The sequence below is a fragment of the Pipistrellus kuhlii genome, unplaced genomic scaffold (assembly GCF_014108245.1).
Source record: "Pipistrellus kuhlii isolate mPipKuh1 unplaced genomic scaffold, mPipKuh1.p scaffold_m20_p_4, whole genome shotgun sequence".
NCBI classification, from domain to species: Eukaryota; Metazoa; Chordata; class Mammalia; order Chiroptera; family Vespertilionidae; genus Pipistrellus; species Pipistrellus kuhlii.
In genome coordinates this window covers 52,657,048-52,679,301 of record NW_023425540.1, presented here as the reverse complement: position 1 = coordinate 52,679,301, position 22,254 = coordinate 52,657,048, and the positions used below count along the sequence as shown (strand labels likewise).

General features: G+C 34.1%; 1 protein-coding gene and 1 pseudogene across 19 annotated transcripts in view; both read right to left on the bottom strand.

Moving 5' to 3' along the window:
• Positions 1 to 22,199, bottom strand: part of PPIP5K2 (diphosphoinositol pentakisphosphate kinase 2) — a 63,271-nt gene extending 41,072 nt beyond the window's left edge. For 18 of the 19 annotated variants that reach the window (XM_036410891.2, XM_036410894.2, XM_036410900.2 and 15 more), the window contains exons 1-14: positions 21,925 to 22,199; positions 16,877 to 17,263; positions 13,622 to 13,817; positions 12,615 to 12,705; positions 11,162 to 11,247; positions 9,787 to 9,941; positions 8,541 to 8,642; positions 7,258 to 7,419; positions 5,456 to 5,577; positions 4,176 to 4,277; positions 3,506 to 3,592; positions 2,427 to 2,502; positions 2,234 to 2,343; positions 1,117 to 1,202 (exon numbers count right to left, since the gene is read on the bottom strand). In XM_036410891.2, coding sequence (XP_036266784.1) covers positions 1,117 to 1,202; positions 2,234 to 2,343; positions 2,427 to 2,502; positions 3,506 to 3,592; positions 4,176 to 4,277; positions 5,456 to 5,577; positions 7,258 to 7,419; positions 8,541 to 8,642; positions 9,787 to 9,941; positions 11,162 to 11,247; positions 12,615 to 12,705; positions 13,622 to 13,817; positions 16,877 to 16,990 — 1,489 coding nt within the window. In that variant the 5' untranslated portion in view covers positions 16,991 to 17,263; positions 21,925 to 22,199. The other variant, XM_036410892.2, reaches the window with a different exon arrangement.
• On the bottom strand, positions 17,512 to 19,655 carry LOC118703760 (annotated as a pseudogene).
• Positions 22,200 to 22,254: the final 55 nt, after the last annotated feature.

The following is a 22,254-nucleotide window of genomic DNA, read 5'->3' as shown; positions in this document are numbered from 1 at the left end:
TTAAAACATATGAATATTTTTTGAAGTGCCTAATATAAAGATATTGACATATTACTATTCAAAGAGTTACGTCAATTTATACTACCAGTAGACTGAAATCCTGCCATACTACATTCTCATCAGCATTATTTATTATCAATTTGAGAAAAGAATAAAATAAGAAAATACTTTCCCAATGTGATAAGCAAGAGTAATTATCATATTAGAGGCCCAGTGCATGAAAAATCATGCACTGTTTGGGGGGGGGTCCCTGTCTGGCCTGCCCCTTCTCACAGTTGGGGCACCCTCAGGGATGGGAGGCAACCCGGCAATCAGGAAAAGGTGATGCCCCCATCATACCTCTGCTGCTCCTACTGCCAGCAGCACAAGCTTCGGCTGGTCCTGGATATCTGAGCCTTGGGGGTCTTGGGCAGCTGGGGAGCTGCCATATGAGGCTTCCCTGCACCTCGGGACTGCTCTGGGTGGCTGGGAAGCTGAGGGTGGGTCTGGCCACTGCATGCCTGCCACCTGCCCTCAGTGGAGCTGAAAGGACTGGGGAACTCTGTCGGGGCTAAGGGAGCTGGGTGCTGCCATCTTGTGGCTATGGGTGCTACCATCTTTGTGATGGTGTGATAGTCAATTTGTATATTCCCTCTTTATTAGATAGGATTATATTATTGGACATCTGCGTTTCTCCATAAAATGACTTTCCTAACCTCTATTTTTCTTTTGAAAGGTAAATTAGTATATGAACTTTGAGCTGACTGCTCTGAATAGATTAATCATATTTAAATGCTCATTCTGGAGAAAAATATCTATTTTCAAACACATTGATTGTGTATTTTTTTTTAAATACTCTTTTCATACTTTTTGAGCTTTCATCCTGAATAGTTTGACCTCTTCTACCAATAGAGGGAGAGGCTCATTAAATACCACTTAGTTATAAATAAATAAGTTTTCTGAAACAACTCCAGAGTAAAAGAGAAGTTCTATGAAGTTTCCAATATAATAAAATCTACACTTTAGTTAAAGGATAAAATCTACATTTTAGATAGAAAGCAGTTAACAAAATACCACTAAAAAGCAAACCAATCCTTACATATAATTAAAACACAATAGGCATTAAGAATGACACACCTTCCTCTTCACTAGATGTTTTAGGACAACCATGAGGGAGATAGGTTAATTGCACCTTACGATTTATTCCAGAAAAGTGGCCATACCTGAAAAATAAAATGACAAGCAGAATGAACAATATTCAGTAAGTGTTCAATATTACCTCCTGGAAAAAAACTAATCTATCTCTAGAAAAAACTAAGCCTTACATTTATTGCCTCCTCTATTTGTAATGACCTTGTTGAATGCTTCAAAATATCCTAGAAGAAAATCTGTTACAAAAGTAGTCATTCTAGCACCTTAAAAATGAAAATGAAGCCATGGCAGGTGTGGCTCAGTTGGTAGGAGCATCCTCCAGTACCCTAAAAGGTTGAGGATTTGATTCCCAGTCAGGGCACATATCTAAGTTGCAGGTTTGCTTCTGGCCCAGTTGGGACACTTGCAGCTTTCAGGAGGCAACTCATGAAACTCATGAATGTTTCTCTCTTCTCTCCTTTTCCTCTCTCTTTCTCTCTCTCTCTCCTTTCCTCCTCTCCAAAACCAAGACAATGTAATCTGGTGAGGATTAAAAAAATAATAATAATACAAAAATGTTTCTCTACAAAATTTAGATGATTTTGAAGAGATGGCAAAGTATAGACATATATTAAAACATAAATGTATGTGTCTTAACAAAACAAAGGAAATAATTGAATAAATAAATAAATAAATAAATAAATAAATGAAATAAGATTGTAAGTGGTCAAAATTGTAAAGTTTATAATAGAAATACTGGTAGTACCTATTTTATTCGACTAAAACATAGTTCAAAATTACTATATTTTGAAACAGCGCTAAATATGTTGTTAAGTCAGCAAAGTGAACTTCATACTAAGTAGTACTTCATAGAAGATCCAAATTTGATGTCCTCTTTTCATCTTCTCATTAAAATTAAAACTAAAACAATAAACTTCAATATAACATCTATTTTCTCACTGGTGAGAATAAAAATCTCCATAGGCTTTCAATAATTTCTCCTCTGCTACAGTGATAAACATTAAAAATATCGAGCTGAAGGACATTAACAAGGAAAGTCACACATATTTTCAAAAGAACATTACAAGTCATCATGAAAATTAAGGGGTTCAAAGATACTCACATCTCTAACACAGTCTTAAGTTGTTCAAGTTTTGACTTGTTTTCTTCAATGTCAGAATCATTATTTTGCCCCAGTTCCGTAAGAAGTTGCCGTGCAATATCCAGCACTTCCTGTAAAATAAATTAAGAATTACATTTTAATATAACTTTCCCATTAACAACTTAAAATTCAACAAGAAATCAAATGCACTTGCCTGTAATTGTTTTGGCTTTTTGAGTTTTAATTTCCCAGATTTATATCCATCACACTTTTCAAAAAGATCAAAAAATCTTATAAAAAAGATAGAGCACTATTAGTTATTTGCAATAATTAATATTTTCACCATATACTTAAATCAATTATAATAAATAATAGACATAGAACTATAATGATAACAAAACATAGATATGGGACTCAGGCTCTTTGAATTTCAAATACTGTGTCCTCTTTCCCTTCTTCACTATACCATGTTGTTTCTTTACATTGATTGATATACTTTTTAAAAAATATATATATTTTATTGATTTTTTACAGAGAGGAAGAGAGAGGGATAGAGAGTCAGAAACATCGATGAGAGAGAAACATTGATCAGCTGCCTCTTGCACACCTCCTACTGGGGATGTGCCCGCAACGAGGATACGTGCCCTTGACTGGAATTGAACCTGGGACCTTTCAGTCTGTAGGCCTTTGCTCTATCCACTGAGCCAAACCGGTTTCAGGGATTAATATACTTTTTATATTTCCCTAACCCATATCAAACTAATAATCATTGAATTACATGAAAAAGTTTCTGATGATAAAAACATGATTTTTTATATGATTATAAAACAAAATATCTGAAATATATGTTCTCTGAAGTCACAACACACACATATATACTTTAAAAATATGTTTCAGTATATATTTAATGGCTCAGGTATCCCATGTCAAATACTAAATAGAAAAAAACAAACTTTTATCCTAGTAATTTTCTTCTAGAAGTTTGGGAGGGTAATGACTATCAGAGAGCAATATAAGAGAATAATAAACCAAGATTAAATATTGAATAGAACATATTTACAGCAATAAATAAAAACTAGGTGAGACTGAGGTCATTTATGGATACTGCCACAATAATTTTCAGATATATACAATTATTTTAAATGGATTCTGTTTGCAACCATAGGTTTAAATATTAATGCCAATAAGTAGTAGTAAACAGTTTTTCTATATGATATAGTAATAAATAGCTAATCATCTATCAAAAATAATAAATTATCTTCTAAGTATTAAATTATCCCCCTTAAAACATACTTTTGATGCCTCACTTCCATTTTCATTTTTTGTTTTGGTGTTCGATCCCCATGACGAATAACAGCTATGACACATCTAAGTTCCATCCTAAAATTAAAACAAAAGAAATTCTCAATTTGTGTTAAGTAAGTTTGGAAATATGGGTTTAAAAACAAAATTAAATACTTTTGTCATCCTCCTTCCCAGGACTTCTGAGAATGTTTAATATGTTAATGTAAGTCTCTAAGCTGTGAATGTGAACAATATGGTCAATTCACCTGAGTCATAGGTAAGTTTCAAGCAGTAATTTTAACTAGAATGTTATGAAACACTTTGGCAATATTCGTTCAATTAACTTAAAATATAACTTTACATTTTTTCTCTATATGCTAAGCATTCCAAAGTTGCATGACCACTAATTATAAAAGTTTAAGTAATACATCTGTTGTCAAGTCTTTTATTTTTATGGTTTAATTAAACAGTTCTACAATTATTCTGCGTTTTGGGGGATTTTATTTCAAGAGAACCCCTGTAAAAGCATGTAATCTATTGCTCCATCTGCAAAGTGGACCAAATGAAAATATAGCAAATAAAATATCTAATAATCATTCAGAAATTTAATCTTTATTGCAATAGCACAGACCACTGGGGAAAACCCAAGGAATTTCTAAATGAAAATATTCAAACTTACATAGTTCCAGATGTAGTTGGTACAATTGGGATATCTTCAGCTTCTAAGGGTATTGACCAGGGGATATGAAATTGTGGAGCAAGCTCTCTCATCACAATATTGCTTTGAGAAAAGTAAAAATAAATAAATAAATAAATAAATAAATAAATAAATAAATAAATAAAATAAAAAGTACTTCATTTTAAGACAAAAAATAGAAAATCATAGGAGCTAAAGTCTAACTATCTAGTGATTATTGTAACAACTGCACATAAGTAACCCAGAGAATCAATCCTGGGTTTCAAGAAAAATTAGACAAACAGTTCTAAACTGGTGTATCAGAACACACTAATGGGATGCCATAAATTTAAAAGTATTTACTTATATACCTTAGTTTTAAAAATGTAAGTCACATTATATTCAAATAATTCACTACAACTGTATCAGATCTACTTTACAAAGGTTCTAAAACCAAAGATGATCTCTTCTGTATGGTCACTAATCAATTCTTACTGATGTATAGGTCTCAAATAAACTATTTTAAATAACACTGCCCGTTTTTAACAAATTCTATCACATTATTAAAAGAGTTAACAAACATGTTTAAGTAATTAAAAAATATTTTGGTTTTGTTTTAGTTTAGCATTTGTGCTAAAATTTAGTAAGCTCCCAAATTTCACTTTAAGGATAAATTCATAAACCTTTGAAATATACAATAAAAGCTGATTCCAATTATGAAAATACATTTTAAAGTGTAAGTTTCTTATGGCTTTGTCATATATACTTTAAAATGATTTAGAGATAGCTCTTGTTTTGTAAGTCTTTTAAATCAGGGTATAAGAAAACAGGTTAAAGAATATAAAGATGGCATTTCTGTAAGCAATAATTTCTCTTACATTCAGTTGATAATCTCGTAAGATCTTTAAGTAACATACTTTTTAAAAAGTAGTATTATTCAAAACAATCCTCAATTCCAAATATTTCTAGTTCACTCTGGTTATTTACTTCATGAATGTCAATTTTGTGCCACATAAAAGAATGAAACCATAGCATTTCTAAATCTATGAAGAAGCCTTTAAGCCTTTATCTACACTGGTCATAAATTAATCTATCTTTGATAACAAATTATAAGTCATGATTTGGCATAGTCTTCGGGGTTGTCATTTTATGAACAGTGATTTTTACAGTGCTAACAAAATCCTAATCATTTGATGTTGATAATTATTTAGTTTCTGTATAACTAGTATCAATTAGCTGTAATAAAGGTAAAGAAGAAGAAATATAAAGAAAAAAATTCATACCCAAGTATTTTTGCACAATCATCATAATACTTCATGGAATTTTTCACAAAACTGAAGCCATTGACATCACAGACATAGGACTGTCCATTGGCTCGCAATAAATCAAAGCCACAAACTGTTTGCTATTTAAAATAAATTATAAAAAGTCCCATTTGAATTAATATTCACAAATTCCCAGGCTTGTTAGAATACATCAAATTATATAAATGCCAAAAAGTGTATTATTGTTTACTAGTTTACTTTATAATAAGTAAAAAAAAATGGTATTACTTATTTGTAACTTCAGTACCCTGAAAATATATAACACATGCCATATAATCATTATTATAAAGTAGATGTAGAACAATAATGTTTAAGGGACTAAAGAGACAAAAAAATATATTTTTTAATCCAGTTCTCAAGAAACATTTCTTTAAAAAACAAAAATAAAAACATATATAAGCTTTGATAAATTTTGTGCTAGTAGGAATGACATCACTTTAATCCAAAAAAAAACCAAGAAAAAAAAAAAACTATTTTGAAGAAATATCACAAAGGAAAAGTCAAATTATCCCTATGAATCTTTCAAACCCTAACAATCACATATTTGTGAGTATCAAAAATAAATTTATTTTATTTGGGAGAACAAAACAGTTGAAAGTTATGTATTTCCTGTTCAAGCTCTAGGAATTTTCCTATCTTCTATTTTATATTCAAAGCATCACATATTAGCATAATGTGATGTAATCATGGCTTTGAAATCTTAGTATTACAAGTTAAAACGATTTAAACATAGTTAGTAAAACATATTTATAGGCTAATATTCCTTCCATAAAAGAGACCTCAAATCATTAATAAAGAATTTACTTCTCGTTTACTATCCAATACACACTCATCTTTAAATTATATTTCCAAGGCAAGTCTTCAAAAATGTAGCTTTAGAAGTTATTAGACACAAGTTTTAAAACTTCTATCTAAATCTTCATAGTAGATTTAGTACATCCTAGCTGGTTTGGCTCAGTGGATAGCACATCAGCCCATGGACTAAAGGGCACATGGTTGGGCATAAGTGGGAGGCAACCAATTGATGTGTCTCTCTCACATCTATGTGTCTCTCTATCTCTTCCCCTCTATTTCCTCACTCTAAAGAAATCAAAGGAAAAATATCCTAGGGTGAGGATTAGTAAAAAATATAAAAAGAATAATAAAAGTATACTTCCATTAACATAATAATAATAACAACAAAAACATTAACAGTAGTAAATACCTAACAATATAGATTGAGAGATATAGTCAAATATTGGAAGTAAAAAGTTTTAAGACATATATTTGTATTGCTTTCATGAACATACTTTATTAGATATAATAGGCTAATAGATTGGTTGTCAAGGTTAGAAAAATACTGAGGACCTTTGCTACTCGACAACAACAAAAATTGTTTATCAATTCTATGAGTAAATAACATTTACAACCTGTTTGTTTGTGTTTGTTTTGTTTTTTTTTTAGTATGTTAAATAACAACCCTAAACACTGGTTAACTCTAGTGTTTTGTTTTGATTTTTCTTCATAATTTTAATTTCTGAATAAATTGACAAAGTTCCCTTTTATGTAATATAGAAAGAATACAGAAAAGCAAAGGTCTTTACTTATTATGTATTTTTATATTTTGGCACTACAAGAATCCCTTGAAGAGTACATAAATTGTTCAGATATACCACTTTTATTTTCTCAGCTTATTCTCCAATTATAAGCCCAAATAAGTTATTAAAAAAAAAAAAAAAAATCCTTTTACATAGGTCTATATGGGCTGTATAACATCTTACCTTAAATGCAAGACAGACTTTCCAAGCAATTAATTTTTCTCGTGCATTGAGAATAACAGGGTATCTTACTTCTTTTCCTTCACTGTCTCGTTCCACCTTGCCATCAAGTGCTGGAGATTTTCGAGCTTCAGCATGGGCATAATCTGGACCCACTGTATAAACCTTTCATGAATGTCAAAGTATATATTTTATTAAAATATATAAAATATTTGTCTCTAGATAGCCTTTCACACATCTTTCTACTTACATGTCAAATTTTTTAATATGTTGGAGAGGTTATAAATAATTTAATTATATGGCAAAACTGGTAAATTGAAGTTCAATTCCCTAGAAAAAAATTATACTGAGCATTATGAGGGAATAAGGGGATGTAAATCATGTAATTTTTCTTAAAATTTTTTAGTTTAACAAAGAAAGATACAAATAACAAAAAACAAAACAAAACACAAAAAACAAACAAACACAAAAACAAAACATTATAGAAGTAACTGCCAAAAGATGATTTAAAAAATGGGGAAGGTGAGGGAGAGCATAAATTTGAAGGCAGACAAGAGAGGGAAAGGCATTCTAAGCAAAGGTAATAAACACAGATTGAGGGCAGAAGCATGAAATAGCACAAGGTACTCAGGTAAGAGTAAGTTATTTGGCCTGGTTTATACCCTAAGAAATAAGGTTCATAGGACCGACAGCAGACAAACTATGAAATAAATATCTTGTATGCCAGTTTTATGAACCAGATAATTATCCTGAGGTCAATGAGGATCCACAAGATAATTTTTAAAAGGAGGTTCATGATCAGATTTAAGAAAGAACACTCTAGTTAGACAGACTGACAAAAAGTAAAGCAATTAAGACTTGTCTATACTTGATTCTTTGCCAGCAGAAATCACACATTTTTATAACACATTACAGTTGTTGCATATCTTAAAACATCATTTACGCTGATCAGTGATGGCTATTACACCCACTATATTTTATTACTTAATGTCCTTTTAAAGAAGAATACATATTATTATATCACAAGGTTGGTTTTTAAATATTTTGATAACTATATTTCAACAAAATTTATCTCATTTTTTTAACCTTATATGTTTTATTTTAAGCATTTAAAAACATATTCTATAAAATTTATTTTTTAAAAGGGTCATAGCCTTCAGACTTCCAAAGGCTTTCACAGTACAAAACAGATAAAGACTAGACATTGCTAATTAAAGGGTGTTCTATTTTCTGATATCACTGGTAAACTCTAAATACAAAATTAAAATATACTTTAATCAACCTACCTTAACATCAGTACCATCTGTGGGCATAAACTCTTCATATATATATGAGCCCGTTTTTCGCACATTGCTTTCTGGGGAATAAACACTACTTCTACTGCCAATCTGAAAACAAAATATGTCCATCAGCATAAAAACTAAATTATTCTCATTTTTATAATACAATCCTTTAGCATCTATTTCCATCTTAGACAAAAATAATTTGTTTTAATCCACAGATATTTACCAACACCGTGTAGCTGACACTATATTTTCTGCTGCATTTGTAACTTACATGTAGTTAAACAGTATTAAAAAATACAATGAACACTAAGAATAATGTTTCTAAGATCCAACCATTTTGTTGCATGTAACTCTAGTTTGTTCATTTTTACTACTATAGAATTTTTCACCATATAAATATACTGTAACTTATTCATTCTCCTATCAATGTATATTTGAGTTGCTTCAAAGCTTTTCCTATTAGAACAACATTGCTTTAAACATTCTTAAAAGTATCTCTCTGGCACATGTGTGCAAGAGTGTTTCTAAAGTATATATTAGAAATGGAATTGCTGGGTGAGACTATGCCCATATTCAACTTTCAAAAATAATGTCAAAATCTTTTATACAATGTTTTAACAATTTACAGTCTCTCCAGCAATGTATGTGAGTTCCCACTACTCTACATGCTTGTCTATACTTGGTATTGTTATACTTTTTAATATTTGCCACACTAGTGGATATAAAATAGTATCATTGTGTCTTTACTTTGCACATCCATGACTATTTATGTATATGTGGGCTTGTTTTCCAACTAATTCCATCTTTTTTTTATCTTTGCAAATACAAAGTGACTCAATATCATTATCTTTTATTCCTGATTTGCATTTATTTTATTATGGGTACAATTTTGAGCATATTCGCAGGTATATAAAAGTTATTGGTATTACTTTTTCTATGAACTATCCATTTTGGGAGCTGCTGATATTTTCTACAACACTGCTGATATTCACCTAAATTTTTCATATGAAAGATATATAAATGAAAGGTAGAAAGAAAGCAACTTCTTAACATTCTATAGGTAGAAATTTTGCATAAGCAACATTAACTAAAAGGATGCCTTGTTTTTCTAACATAGTATATTAGTTTTAATAATTTATATCTAAATGATACATTCTTAATCATAGTTTTAATAATTGATTTCTTTTAGTAAAATTTAAACAACAATGTATAAAGAACAGTATTCACTAGGATAACAAAAATTTACCTTTCGAAAAAGTCTTTGACTTCCACCACCAGCAGATGTTGGATAATAAATGTAAACATTGTGATCTTCTGCACTAACTGGCTTTTCTACAAATGGCTTTTGAAAAACTTCCCCATTTACTTCTACATGATCTTCCCCTTCAATCAGGCTGCATTCTATACATCAAACATAATAGCAAGCAAAATTAAAGTACTAATTTGATTTTACTTTAAAACACTTATGCATACAACATATACCAACACTTATGATATACTAGAGATCTGGTGCATGAAATTTGTGCATGGGGGAGGGAAGAGGATGGTGGTGTCCCTCAGCCCAGCCAGCACCCTCTCCAATCTGGGACATCCCTCTCACAATCCAGGACTGCTGGCTGCCTGCCTTCCTGATTTCCCCTAACCACTTCTGCCTGCCAGCCTGATCACCCCCTTACCACTCCCATGCCAGCCTCATTGATGTCTAACTGCTCTCTTGCCAGCCGGTTTGCCCCCAAATTCCCTCCTCTGCTGGTTTGGTCACCCCTAACTGTCCTCCTTGCAGGGTTGATCACCTCCAGCTGCCCTCCCTTGCAGGCCTGGTGCCTCCCAACTGCCCTTTCCTGCTGGCCATCTTGTGTCCACATGGGTGTTGGAGTGATGGTCAATCTGCATATTACTCTTTTATTAGGTAAGACTAGAGGCCAGGTGCACAAAATTCGTGTATGGGGGTGTGTCCCCCTCAGCCCAACCTGTACCCTCTCCAATCTGGGACCCCCTTAGGGGATGTCTGACTGTTGGGCCTAAACAGGCAGTTGGACAACCCTCACACAATCCTGGACTGCTGGCTCCCAACTGCTTGCCTGCTTTCTTGATTGTCCCTAACCGCTTCAGCCTGCCAGCATGATCACCCCCTAACCACTCCCCTGCCAGTTTGATCGATGTCTAACTGTTCATACCCAATTGCCTGATCATACCCAACTGCCCTCCCCTGACAGCCCAGTCACGCCCAAATGCCCTCCCCTGCATATTCCCTTTATTAGATAGGGCTTTTTTCTGCCCCACCCCCAGCAGTTTGGCACCTGCACTCATAGGCTCCAAGTGGCCAAGGGGCCTTCTGGGACCCCTGCCGCTCAGGGCCTAAACAAGGGCCTACAGGCTAATAGCAGCCTGGGTCCAGAGAATGTTTCCAGGACCCAGGCTGCTCAGTGCCTGCATATGCAAATTAACCGCCATCTTTGTTGGGTTAATTTACATACTTGCTCTGATTGGCTGTGGGTGTAGCAAAGGTACAGTCAATTATCATTTTTCTCTTTTATTAGTGTAGATGGTTTTAGGAACTATAGTTCTTCAAAATATGTTGAAAGATAGAAGATAGCTTGTTTAAAATCTCTTACTTTTACCTTTGGGATTATTTGGATCACGGTTCAAAATTGCATAACGAGGAAGTAAAATACCTTCGGCCTGAAGAATACTATATACTTCTCTCCTGAAGAAAAAGGAAAACAAACATCCTTATTGTTTTATAGTTGTTTCACAAGGATATCATTGTATTCTTCATAAGTATATTACTGTTCTAGCACTAAAAAAGAAATGTATGTTAAATTTTTATTTTTTAAAGAAATGTCATTTAAAATATTAAAAAATGTATTCAGCAATTAGAACAAAAAATGTATGCATAATACATTATGTGGTATATAAAATACTAACTTTTAAATTTAGAATGTAACTATATAAAAAGAAATGGTTAAAGTTGCTACATTGCAATGACAGGATATTACCGAACCATTAAAAACTTTACACTCTATATAAATTTAATAAAATGGGAAAATTTTTACAGTACAAGAGAACAGTGACCCTAATTTTGTAAAATGTGAGTGTAGGTATATATCACTTTCTATATGAACAAATATGGTAGATGTAATGGTAGAGTTAAATGTTTTTCTTTATGCTTTTGTTTTCCAAACTTCTTAAAATGAATATGGATTTGTATATGTACATATATTTATAATACATAAACATGCATTAATATGTAAGCCTAAGAAAAATGTTGAAAAATTTTAGATATTAACAAAGTTACTATCTGAAAGAATAGTAAAATACAAAAATAGAACAAATAAACTATAGGGTCCTATACTTTATAAAACCCTTTCATATATATAATCTTAAATTGTAATGCTAACACAAAAGAAAACACAATGCTACCGTGTTTCCCCAAAATAAGACATCCTCCAAAAATAAGACCTAGCGCATGGAAAGATAAGACATCCCCTGAAAATAAGACCTAGCGCATCTTTGGGAGAAAAATTAATATAAGACACTGTCTTATTTTTGGGGAAACAGGTTGGTAAAATTATAAGGGTAGCCATTAGACTAAAATATCAATTAAATGAAATACATTCATATTTTACCATTTCTCTTAGAAATGCATGCTTTTGGCCTGTTAAATTAATTTTAAGATATAAAGTGAAATGTTTTTCAAATGGTTATACTTTACCATTAAAAATAATCTAATTATAACGAGTAAAGCCCTAATTGCCTCATCAGTCACATGTTTAAGTAATTGTTCATCATTTTCAACGGTTTAGTAAGCTTTAGAAATTATACAAGAATGGAATAAGTTCTTGCCCCACTACTTGTGGTACTAGCAACTTTAGGCAAATTTACCATATTGATATGCTTAGATCTCAAGTTTCTTTATCCATAAAACTGGGTATGAATACCTACTTCCAAGTATTATTTCAAGGATACAATTTAAAGTATATGAAAACACCTGATCCCATGTTTGCTTACAGTAGATACAAAATAAAGTTAATTTTCCTTCCCTTAATTCAACCAACTTCACCACTCACTCACCTATCTTGTATGAGATACTGCATATTCAAGTCATTGATTATAAATGGATTCCTGAGTTTTGCATAGGCAACTGCTTTGTCCAGTGGAAATCCTAAGAACACATATCATTAATATAGGCTGTACAATCTTAAGATAAGCTGACATCTATAACTTTATTGACTTAAATTTAAGCCACTTCCCATCAAAGTTTAAGTTCTTAAGAAATAAAGTATGAATATATATATTCATACTCATATATATATATATAAGAAATAACAGATCATTTCCTATCTGGCAAAACTATAAAGAATTAAAATGTTAAATAATTCAAAATTTATCCTAAAAAACTTAGAGGACTTCATCAAAACCTTTTTTTAATTATTATTATTAAATTATTATCTGTGGCCGAAACTGGTTTGGCTCAGTGGCAGAGCTTGGGTCTGCAGACTGAAAGGTCCCGGGTTTGATTCCGGTCAAGGGCATGTACATTGGTTGCGGGCATAACCCTGGTGGGGGGTGTGCAAGAGGCAGCTGGTCGATGTTTCTCTCTCATCGACATTTCTAGCTCTCTATCTCTCTCCCTTCCTCTCTGTAAAATATTAATAAAATATATTTTTAAAAAAATAAAAAAATTATCACCTGTGTACATATTTTAACATTGATCCCCCTCCCCCAGTTTTAATAGTGAAAACTGGAAACCATGTAATTGTATTGATTAAATATGCTATCGTACATTCATACAATGACACACTAAAAAATAATTAAAAACCAGGTTTTTAAAGAATGATGTGGAGGAAAAAAAACTTCTGATATAACTACAATAGTTAAAAAGTTAAACATAAAATTACATATATACTATAATACTAAATATATTTCTAAAAATATGCACACAAAAAAGGGTTGGAAAGAAATATGTAAAAATGTTTATATCACCAATCTGTGAGAGTAGATAATATTCTACAATTAACATGTATTAGTTTTACAATCAGAGAGGATAAAAGGGGGTTTCCATCCCCATTCTTTAATACCTTTAGAATGGAAAGAAATAAGACAATCACATAAAGGCCAGTTTTCCACTGGTTCATTCAAAATAACTTCCTCTTCAAATACTATTACTGTAATATATTTAAATAAGGAGATCCTTTCAAGAATTTCCTTCATTGGTTTTGATTTGGACTTCTTTGCCATGGAACATATTCCAACCACAATCTGCCTTTCTGGTGGCTAAAACAGAAAAGAAACAAAAAAACAGGTTAACTTAATAAAAACTCCAAAGTACAGTTATTGTAAATCTTTCTCAGAAGTAAATGAGGCTTGTGATGGATTAATAAAAAATGGCACATTAACAAAAAAAGGGCATTTTTTAAAAAGTATATCGTCATAATACATATTAACAAAATAATAGTTTTCTACAAAGCTCTGAAAAACAATTTAAAATAAACTTTCAGGACATGTCATTAGTTTCTTTCAAATTTTAAACTTAAACAAATTCTCCTTTAATTGTCCCTAATATTTACCTTCTTCTCACCACAAAGGGGCAAATAAAAGACAAACCCTATCTAATCCGAATAAAAGGCCAATGGGAGTGCGATAAGGAATTCTCTTGACTAAAATATGATGTTGTTCTGACTACAAAGCTATACAGTATTAAACTATTTTTGTAGATTAAGTGTGAATATTAATTGGTCAACTATGATAAATTAGAAGGAAATTTTAGAGAAGGCCACACTGCTAAGTACTGTCAATGCTCTGTGACACCCCAATCATCATACTCTAATATTCCTATTTAATCGTACTGTTCCTCTCTGGCACCACTGCTACAGTTCAAAGGCCATGTTTTGGCCTGAAGCTAAGAAAGCAGAAAATGAAAATAATAACTCATAAGTAGCTCACAGGTTTATAAAATTACTCAAGATTCAATGAGGCCTTTGCATTCATGTGCTTAGAGTTTTATCAAATATATAAAGAAAGCTGTGTCCAGTTTCTCATTGCAATTCTCTTCCATTTTATATATTTCATGACATTACAATCTGGGCTCAAATTATACTAGAGCTCAAAAGTTTCACTAGACTCTAAAAATAAAACTGGATAACATCATAATTAAATTGGTATTTTTAGCCTAGAATTATATTTCCTCATTGCTCTAATTCATATAAAATTCAAATTGGTATTGGATTTGATTGTAAATTCTAACTTCCCTGGGATCTGCTGTCTTTCTCACTGTGATCATCCACTTTAATGTTCCCTTATTAAAATTTTTCCTGATGAAAAGCTTTGGCATAGCTCATTATGATGTTCCTAAAGTAGATTTCATAGACAACAAAAGTGCTCCATCTAATATTACATACTGCTTTACAGTTGAAAAAATTAAAAGCTAATAAGTTTTATTTGGTTATTATAGATCTATTTAATGAATAGCTGATCATTGCCTAAGATGAACTGAAAACATTACAGTTTAAAATGTACAAATAAACCTATATTAAGAAAAAATAAAAAAAATTTCCTATTAGGTAAAATCTTAGAAGAATGAAAATAATTTTTAAAACAGGTCTAAATTATTTAGTTAGATTTAATATCTAAATGAAATTCTTTGAAATTTTAATAGAAGAATGATCTGAAACAAACTGTTTTATCAACTCATAGGTCAAATAAATCGTATCAAGCTCCTCAAAAATGACAACTACACATCATGAATATAAACAATTTAATTATTGTAGTTTGAATAGTCCAAGAACTATAAATTAAGCACTAAAGAGTTAGACATATAAAAACTACCTGTCCTCAAAGTTCTTTGAGTCTAATGGGGGACAGAGTAATAATATCGTATATTATGATACATAAAATAAAAATGTATATGTCAAGTTACAGAAATAGTATCAAGGAAGAAGTGCTCAATTTTCTCCTGGGGAAGAAGGGCAAGAGTGAATATAAAATCTAAGCAATGTTTCAAAGAATGAAAAACTGTTCACAAAGCACCCCCAACAAAGGCATCTCATAGAGACAAAGGAGTGCATACAACAGCAAAAAGGCATGATATAACATGAAATACATAGTACGTTTGATATTGCTAAAACATAAAAGGTAAAAGGCATGAGAGACAGTATAGGTCTAGATACAGTTGAATAAAAAGTCCTTATGTCCCTAAGACTAGACTTGATCTACCAGTGGTGTCCACAGTGTGTTCAGAACTCTATAGAGAAAGGGTTAAGCTCAGTAGAAGCTGAGTCAATAGTTCTTTTCAGTCTGTCAGCCAGAGAAGCTGTTTTTATGTTTATTTACTGGCCTTGTAGATAAAACTTTATAGAGAAAGAAAAGTTTTGGCTGGCAAGAAAAGCTTGAAAAAAAAATTTTTTTTTTTCCTGTAATGAGGAAGTTGGTGGGATAGGTTTTAAATGAGTGACAGTTTGATTTGCATTTTAGATGTGTAACTGCACTGTGAAAGAATTTAGAGTCATTTAACAACTATTTTTGGTCTGTTTTTCCTGCTTTTACCAAGTATAACAGGTTTTTGTTTTAAGACAAAATTATTTTTTCAATTAGAAATATAAGAAACACAAACATAAGTTTGTATTTTAAATTGGTTCTCAGAGTAAAGCTATCTCAAGTTGTAAAGAGAAAACAATGACAAGAATAATATTGAACTAAGAGAACTACAGAAAACCAAACATAATAAATGTATCCTTAAGATCCAACATGGATAAACATTCTAATAGATAAGAGAACAGAATTTGCACACACTTATACATACTTAAACCCACATACATACACAATCTGCAGATATGTAAGGTAACCTCTCCTTCTAGCCACACAATTTATTTAATTCGGATTAGTTAATAAATAGGGATATCGTATGGTCAATCACCATCTGTGATGATAACATGACAAACTTAAGCTGGTTAAGTAGTCCTATTTTGGTACCTTTGAAATATTTCCTTCTTTATCTTGATGTATTTGTTATATATTGATATTTCTACATGCAAACCCTTTTGATTTATGACACTTTTCAAGCTAGTCCTTTGTTGTGGTAGGCATATCACTGAATGACACTGTAATAGGAATCATTAACTAATTTAAAAGTCTGAGCCCTAATTGTATTTCTTGACACACCATAAATTCAATGTCACTTATAAAATATATTTTCAGTTCAAAATATCGCCAACAAATTTCTATATGAAAAAAAATTCTTCACAATTCCAGATAAAATATTAATTCACCTTAACAATGATCAGTAAAAAAAATCTATCCTCTATTGATCTTTTCTCACCAAAAAACAAACAACTTACACTCTCATCCTCCTCCTCCTCCTCCTCTTCTGCATGGTGGAAGAAATGTCGATAATTACCAGGGTTGATTTCTGTATCTTCAGGCCCAACAAAGAATCTGGCGGCTTCACTCATTTTTATTTCATTTGGTATAGATTATAATTTAAATGTGCTACATTAAAACTGCTTCTACATAAATAGCATCACAAGAATGCATTCTCTTTATACCAGCTGACACATAGGTCTGTTGCAGCTTATTTCTGCTTATACAGTCACTTGAATTGTGATGACACTTAGTTGGCAAATGCTCCTTTGTTCTCAGATATCATTGCTTCATTGTTGATGCAGTTTAGAAAACAAAGATAGTGAGGCTATTGCTTCAGTGAGATGATTCAGCAATCATTTTACCTAAAATACAATGAAAAAAATAATTTTAAATAACGCTTATAAAATCTGTATCAATAACTTGAAAAGATATTTTCTTCCATAAAATTAAGAAATTAAGACTCAGATCTTCAATATACAGCTTTGTAACTGGACAGACTGATACAAAATAACAAAAAGACTAAACACTAAAATCTTTAAGTGCAAAATTAACAAATTAGGAAAAAAATATTAAAATTGTAACAAAATTAATTAAAAGCTAAATTCCTCTGCATATAGTTCGGTAATATCTGAATGAAAAACAACAGATAAAAGGTAATGGGGTTTAATAAACACTGACCATCAGTCTGAAATTACTTTAAATCAATTCTTTTTAAAACACTATATCACTTTATTGGGGTAGGGCTGAAAGGGGAGTCAACATGGTGGGAAATTAAATCCAGTAAAGGAATACAAGTGCAGGAAGCAATGATGTTAAAATAATAATACACAAAATGGATAACTGCAATCACTTTCTTAAGAGGACTCAACTTGTGGAAGAAAACCTTTAATTGCTGTTGCAAAAAAACAAAACGAAACAAAACATATCTGTATGAAGTAGAATTTGGTTTCAGCAACATCAGTAGAGAATATGTTCTAGAATTTGGAGGTAATTGGACATAATATCCTGGTAGCGATTTAATAGAATAGTCCTAAACGATTAGGCTGAGGCCAACAACTAAGGGGGATGAAAGCCATGTGTTCGGGGAATTTTGGATTATACTTGGAGAAATCTTACGTTGTGCATAAACCAAACTGAATTATCACAAGTGTTATAAAGTTTAATATAGTAAAAGTTTTTTTCTACATGCACTTCAATTTCACAGCAAGGGTGGCATAGGATACTTAAACACAGGAGAGAACATTCATGCAAAATATCGAATTCCTTGATATAAGAAAGTATTCAATTCAAAACGATTACACTATCACTGAGTCTAGGGCTTTCTGCAACTACAAGGTGGTGGCTATGGAAAGCATGGCCTCCCATATCAATATCTACAAGAGCAGCACCACCTTCTTCTATGTGTGTTCTCTTTTTGCATTTTTTCCTCGTTTTTCTTCACTCTGCTGTTGTTACTTTTTCTTAGCAAAACTGGTAAAAAACAAGGTTGTAATCACTGAAGGTAGCATTCTGACAATTAAGACATTTAAAACTTTCAATCTGTGTGCCACTTAGAACTCTGGTTCATAAATAAGATGGTCACAAACTTTCCTGGTTTGAAGACTTCCTGATCAGGTCATCATAGCAGGCCCGACTTAAGTTTGTTTCAAAGCTAACATAAGAAAATTCTGGTTCTAGAATAATGTGCGTAGTCCAATAAGTTCCATATCCGATTCCATGCCATTCATTGAATGTCCACAAGGATTAAACACTGTGGCATCAATGACAGAACCTGGTATCAGGTCACAAATTACATTCTAACGGATGGCATCCTGTGCAGTAACACCATCTTTAATGTACAGTAGAACTGGTCCATTAACTGCTGGGACAAGCTCACTCATCAGAATTTTCAAGGTCTACCGTAATCTGGCTAATTCCCTTCTCTCCTGGAAATCCAAAGTATACAACAGTCAGAAGTCATACATCCCATACAATGTGCTGCTCCACTTAGGAAAACTGTAATAAGAAGCTGTTTTCCCCCCAGAAATTCCAGTGTCAGCACCCTTGGTGAGAAGGCTTCATGAAATTCTTACCAGAACAAAAGCAACTTCAAATTGCGTCCAACCCACTGTGATCCCGTGTAAGTTTCAACAGGGGAACTAGTGCTTTCAGCAAGAGGATGATACCACATATCTTCAAAATGAAATGTCTCTCAGAGACAAACATGTTACTCTACATAAGCACACTTATAATCGGACAGTGCACATCCTTCAAAAGTAGGTGCTACTAGATCTTGGGATGGTGCGAAGATTCCCAGATGCTTGATTTGTGTCAGGTTGCTGCCTGGAGAACCAAACCTCCAGTAGCTTCTCAGTCCCTTTTAAAAAATATGCAGCTCCTTCACTGTGAGACTAGCGAACAATCAATAACCACAGAAAATCAACTAAATTAAATCTCTTCTCCCACTGCTGCTGAGGATGGTTCCAGCTGTTATTACTAAAACTATCAGGTTCCCTTTTTTTTTTTGGTTTGTTCTAATTTTATATTAACTTTTCCTTTAAAAGGATGAATAAAATTTTCCCAGCTTTTGTGAGTGTGTGCAAGTGGAACATGAGTCTGTTGGAAATAGAGGCAGATACACTTGCAGTTCAGTCTCTTGTCGTCTGCTTTTCCCTGTTAAGAGAGCAGAGACAGAGTGAGCTAATGTTGCCTACTGCACTGAGGAAGCTGAATCAAAATGTAAAAGGCCCCAATTTGTAAAAGTACATTTTGAAAAAAACACACAAAAAACACACATACACACAAAACAACACACACACACACACAAAAAAAAACCACACACACAAAATGTATGCATATTTTTAGAGAATATAACTATTCTGCATTCTGGTCTCATATAAATCACCAAAACAAGATTAGAGTGAAAAAAGTATTTGATCCTATCAGCCCTTAAACCTTCAGAAGTAAAAAAACTGGCAAATCTGATATAATTTATGGATTCTCTTAGGGAAAAAAGTGCATGTGCACTAAATCTTTCATGCAACTGTATGTGATGAATTCCCATCCAAACTCCTCCACATAAACATGCCCAGGAATATCAGTTTAAGAACTACACACACAGTGATATATCTCAAGGCTGTTTACATGTACTTGTCTCTTGGTCATATTAAAATTAATTACCTATCAGGATGAAATTACATATCAAATATTTCATTTGATTACTGGTACTATAAGAACCTACTTGATCAAATATTCTTAAGAGCTGAACACTATGCTAGATAGAATTGCAAAGCATAACTCCAAAAGTTCTATTCCCAAATAGCTAATTCCAGTAAAATGGGGTGATAAATCTGAGATTATTTTGATGATTAAATGACAATGCAGACAACCATAGCAATTAGGATATGGTAAACATAAAGTAAATATTAGCTGTTCATATATAGTTGTTATAATGATGGCAGAGATTCTGACCTTAACTTAGCTAGCACAGAATACATACCATTTTTTCATCTCATGGCACACAAACTAATTACTAAGATTTTGCAGGACATCAAAAAATGTTACAATTTTTGCTGATCTGACAAAAAACAGGTATAATTTTGATTCACGCACACTGGGTGGGTATCTATTGTTGTGTTGGCTCTTGTCATTTTTTTTTTTTTTTAATGTGGCAATCTAAGGGAAAAGCGGTCAGTGCACCTGACTAAAGAGTTTATTTTAAAACAAACTATTGCATGTTTTAAAAATTCTTGTGGCACACTGGCTGAAAACCTTTGCTTTAATCCCTTGCTTTAAACAAGCCCATGCTACAGTAAGTTCAGTATTTTGGTTTCTGAAGTACTGAATTCTGCATCACAATACTGATGCTCCATAAAGACAAGAGATCATATCTGTCTTTTGTTAGACACTCAAAAAAAAAAAATTTTTTTTTTAAATGAATGCTTTCAGCCATTGCAAATGTTAGTCAAGAAACCGGAAGCGATGAAGCCTATAGGCAGGACAATAGTAGCTGCAATAAGGAAGCATGCAGAGGCTGGAGTCTGCAAAAAACCTGGTTTTCCATGCAGGTTCCACTGTTTAACAGCAGCAGTAGTGTATTAGGGCCAGTGATGCGACCTCACCCAGCCTCAGTTTCCTCTTCTGCAAAAATGAGGATAATAACCTGCCTTCTGGAATTGTTGAGGGGCGTAGGAGAAAACATGTAAAAAGCACGTGGCACACGGCTCAGGTCAGCTATCCTTATTGTTTTATCTGCCCGAAACAAAAACTTTATTTTTCATTGCAGAATTTTTTCAATAGTAAAACAAAAGCCTATCCGCAGCGTGGAGAGCAGCAGTGGTAGGTGCTGGACTCGGCAGCCTGGCTCCTGACCTCCAGGGGAGCCTTCCAGCGCGCCAGGCAGGTGCTACCCACAGGCTCCAAAGGTCGCAGCTCCTCCGGGAGAGGCGCCGAGAGCCCGGGGACAGGGATCCAAGGGTCACCCCGCGCTCCTGCCTCCTCCATGCGCCCAAGGATGCACCCCGCTCCCCAACGGACTCGGCGCGGTCACGGGTCCTGGCTCCGGGAAGCTGCCACGCACTGAAACGAGGGTGGAGGCGGGGATGGGCAGGGGATAGAGGCGGGAAAAATAAAATAAAATAAAATAAAATAGCCATTTCTACGCACATGTAGTCCCCAAACTCGAGCCCGCCTCCTTTGGTGGAGCCAGACCAGCAGCCGGGAGCCCCCGCGAGAAGCGCTCGGCGGCTCCCCGCTCCGCTGACACCTCTGGGATCCCAAACGCAAGAAATTGACAAGGGAAGCGATGGAGGAGGAGGAGGAGGAGGAGGAGGAATGGGAACGCGAAATGACCCGCAGAGCGGTGCTGTCACTCCCCCACGCCGCCTTCCGCTCCGGCCCCGGCCCCTCGAGGCGCGCGTGGCGCCGGCTCCGCCCGCGGAGCTCAGCCGGAGACAAAGCGACTAACTGCCCGGCGGCGCGGCGGCCAACCTGGGGCGGCCAGGCTCCGCGTCTCGTTTTTTTCCTTCGGTGTCGGCACCCTCACCTGCCAAGGCTGCGGGCGTCACGCCAGCGGCTGGAGATGGCCCGCACCGCATCCAGGTCTCGGTTTCCCTTTTAATCCCGAGGGCAGGGCGGAGGAGGTTTCCGTCCGCAGGCTCCAGCTGTCAGCGTGGTCGCGGGTCTCCTTTCTTCTCAGCAGCCGAAGAGCCACATGGAGGTAGCGCCAGGAACTGCCACACCGGGCAGCCTCCGCCACGCCTCCTCCGCGCCCGCTTCGGGTCTCACTCGGACACCTCGCCGGGCAGAACCCGTTTCCCGCAGGAGCCAAAGGTTCCGCCCTAACCGGCACGGACCGGAGCTCCACCTCCCCGTA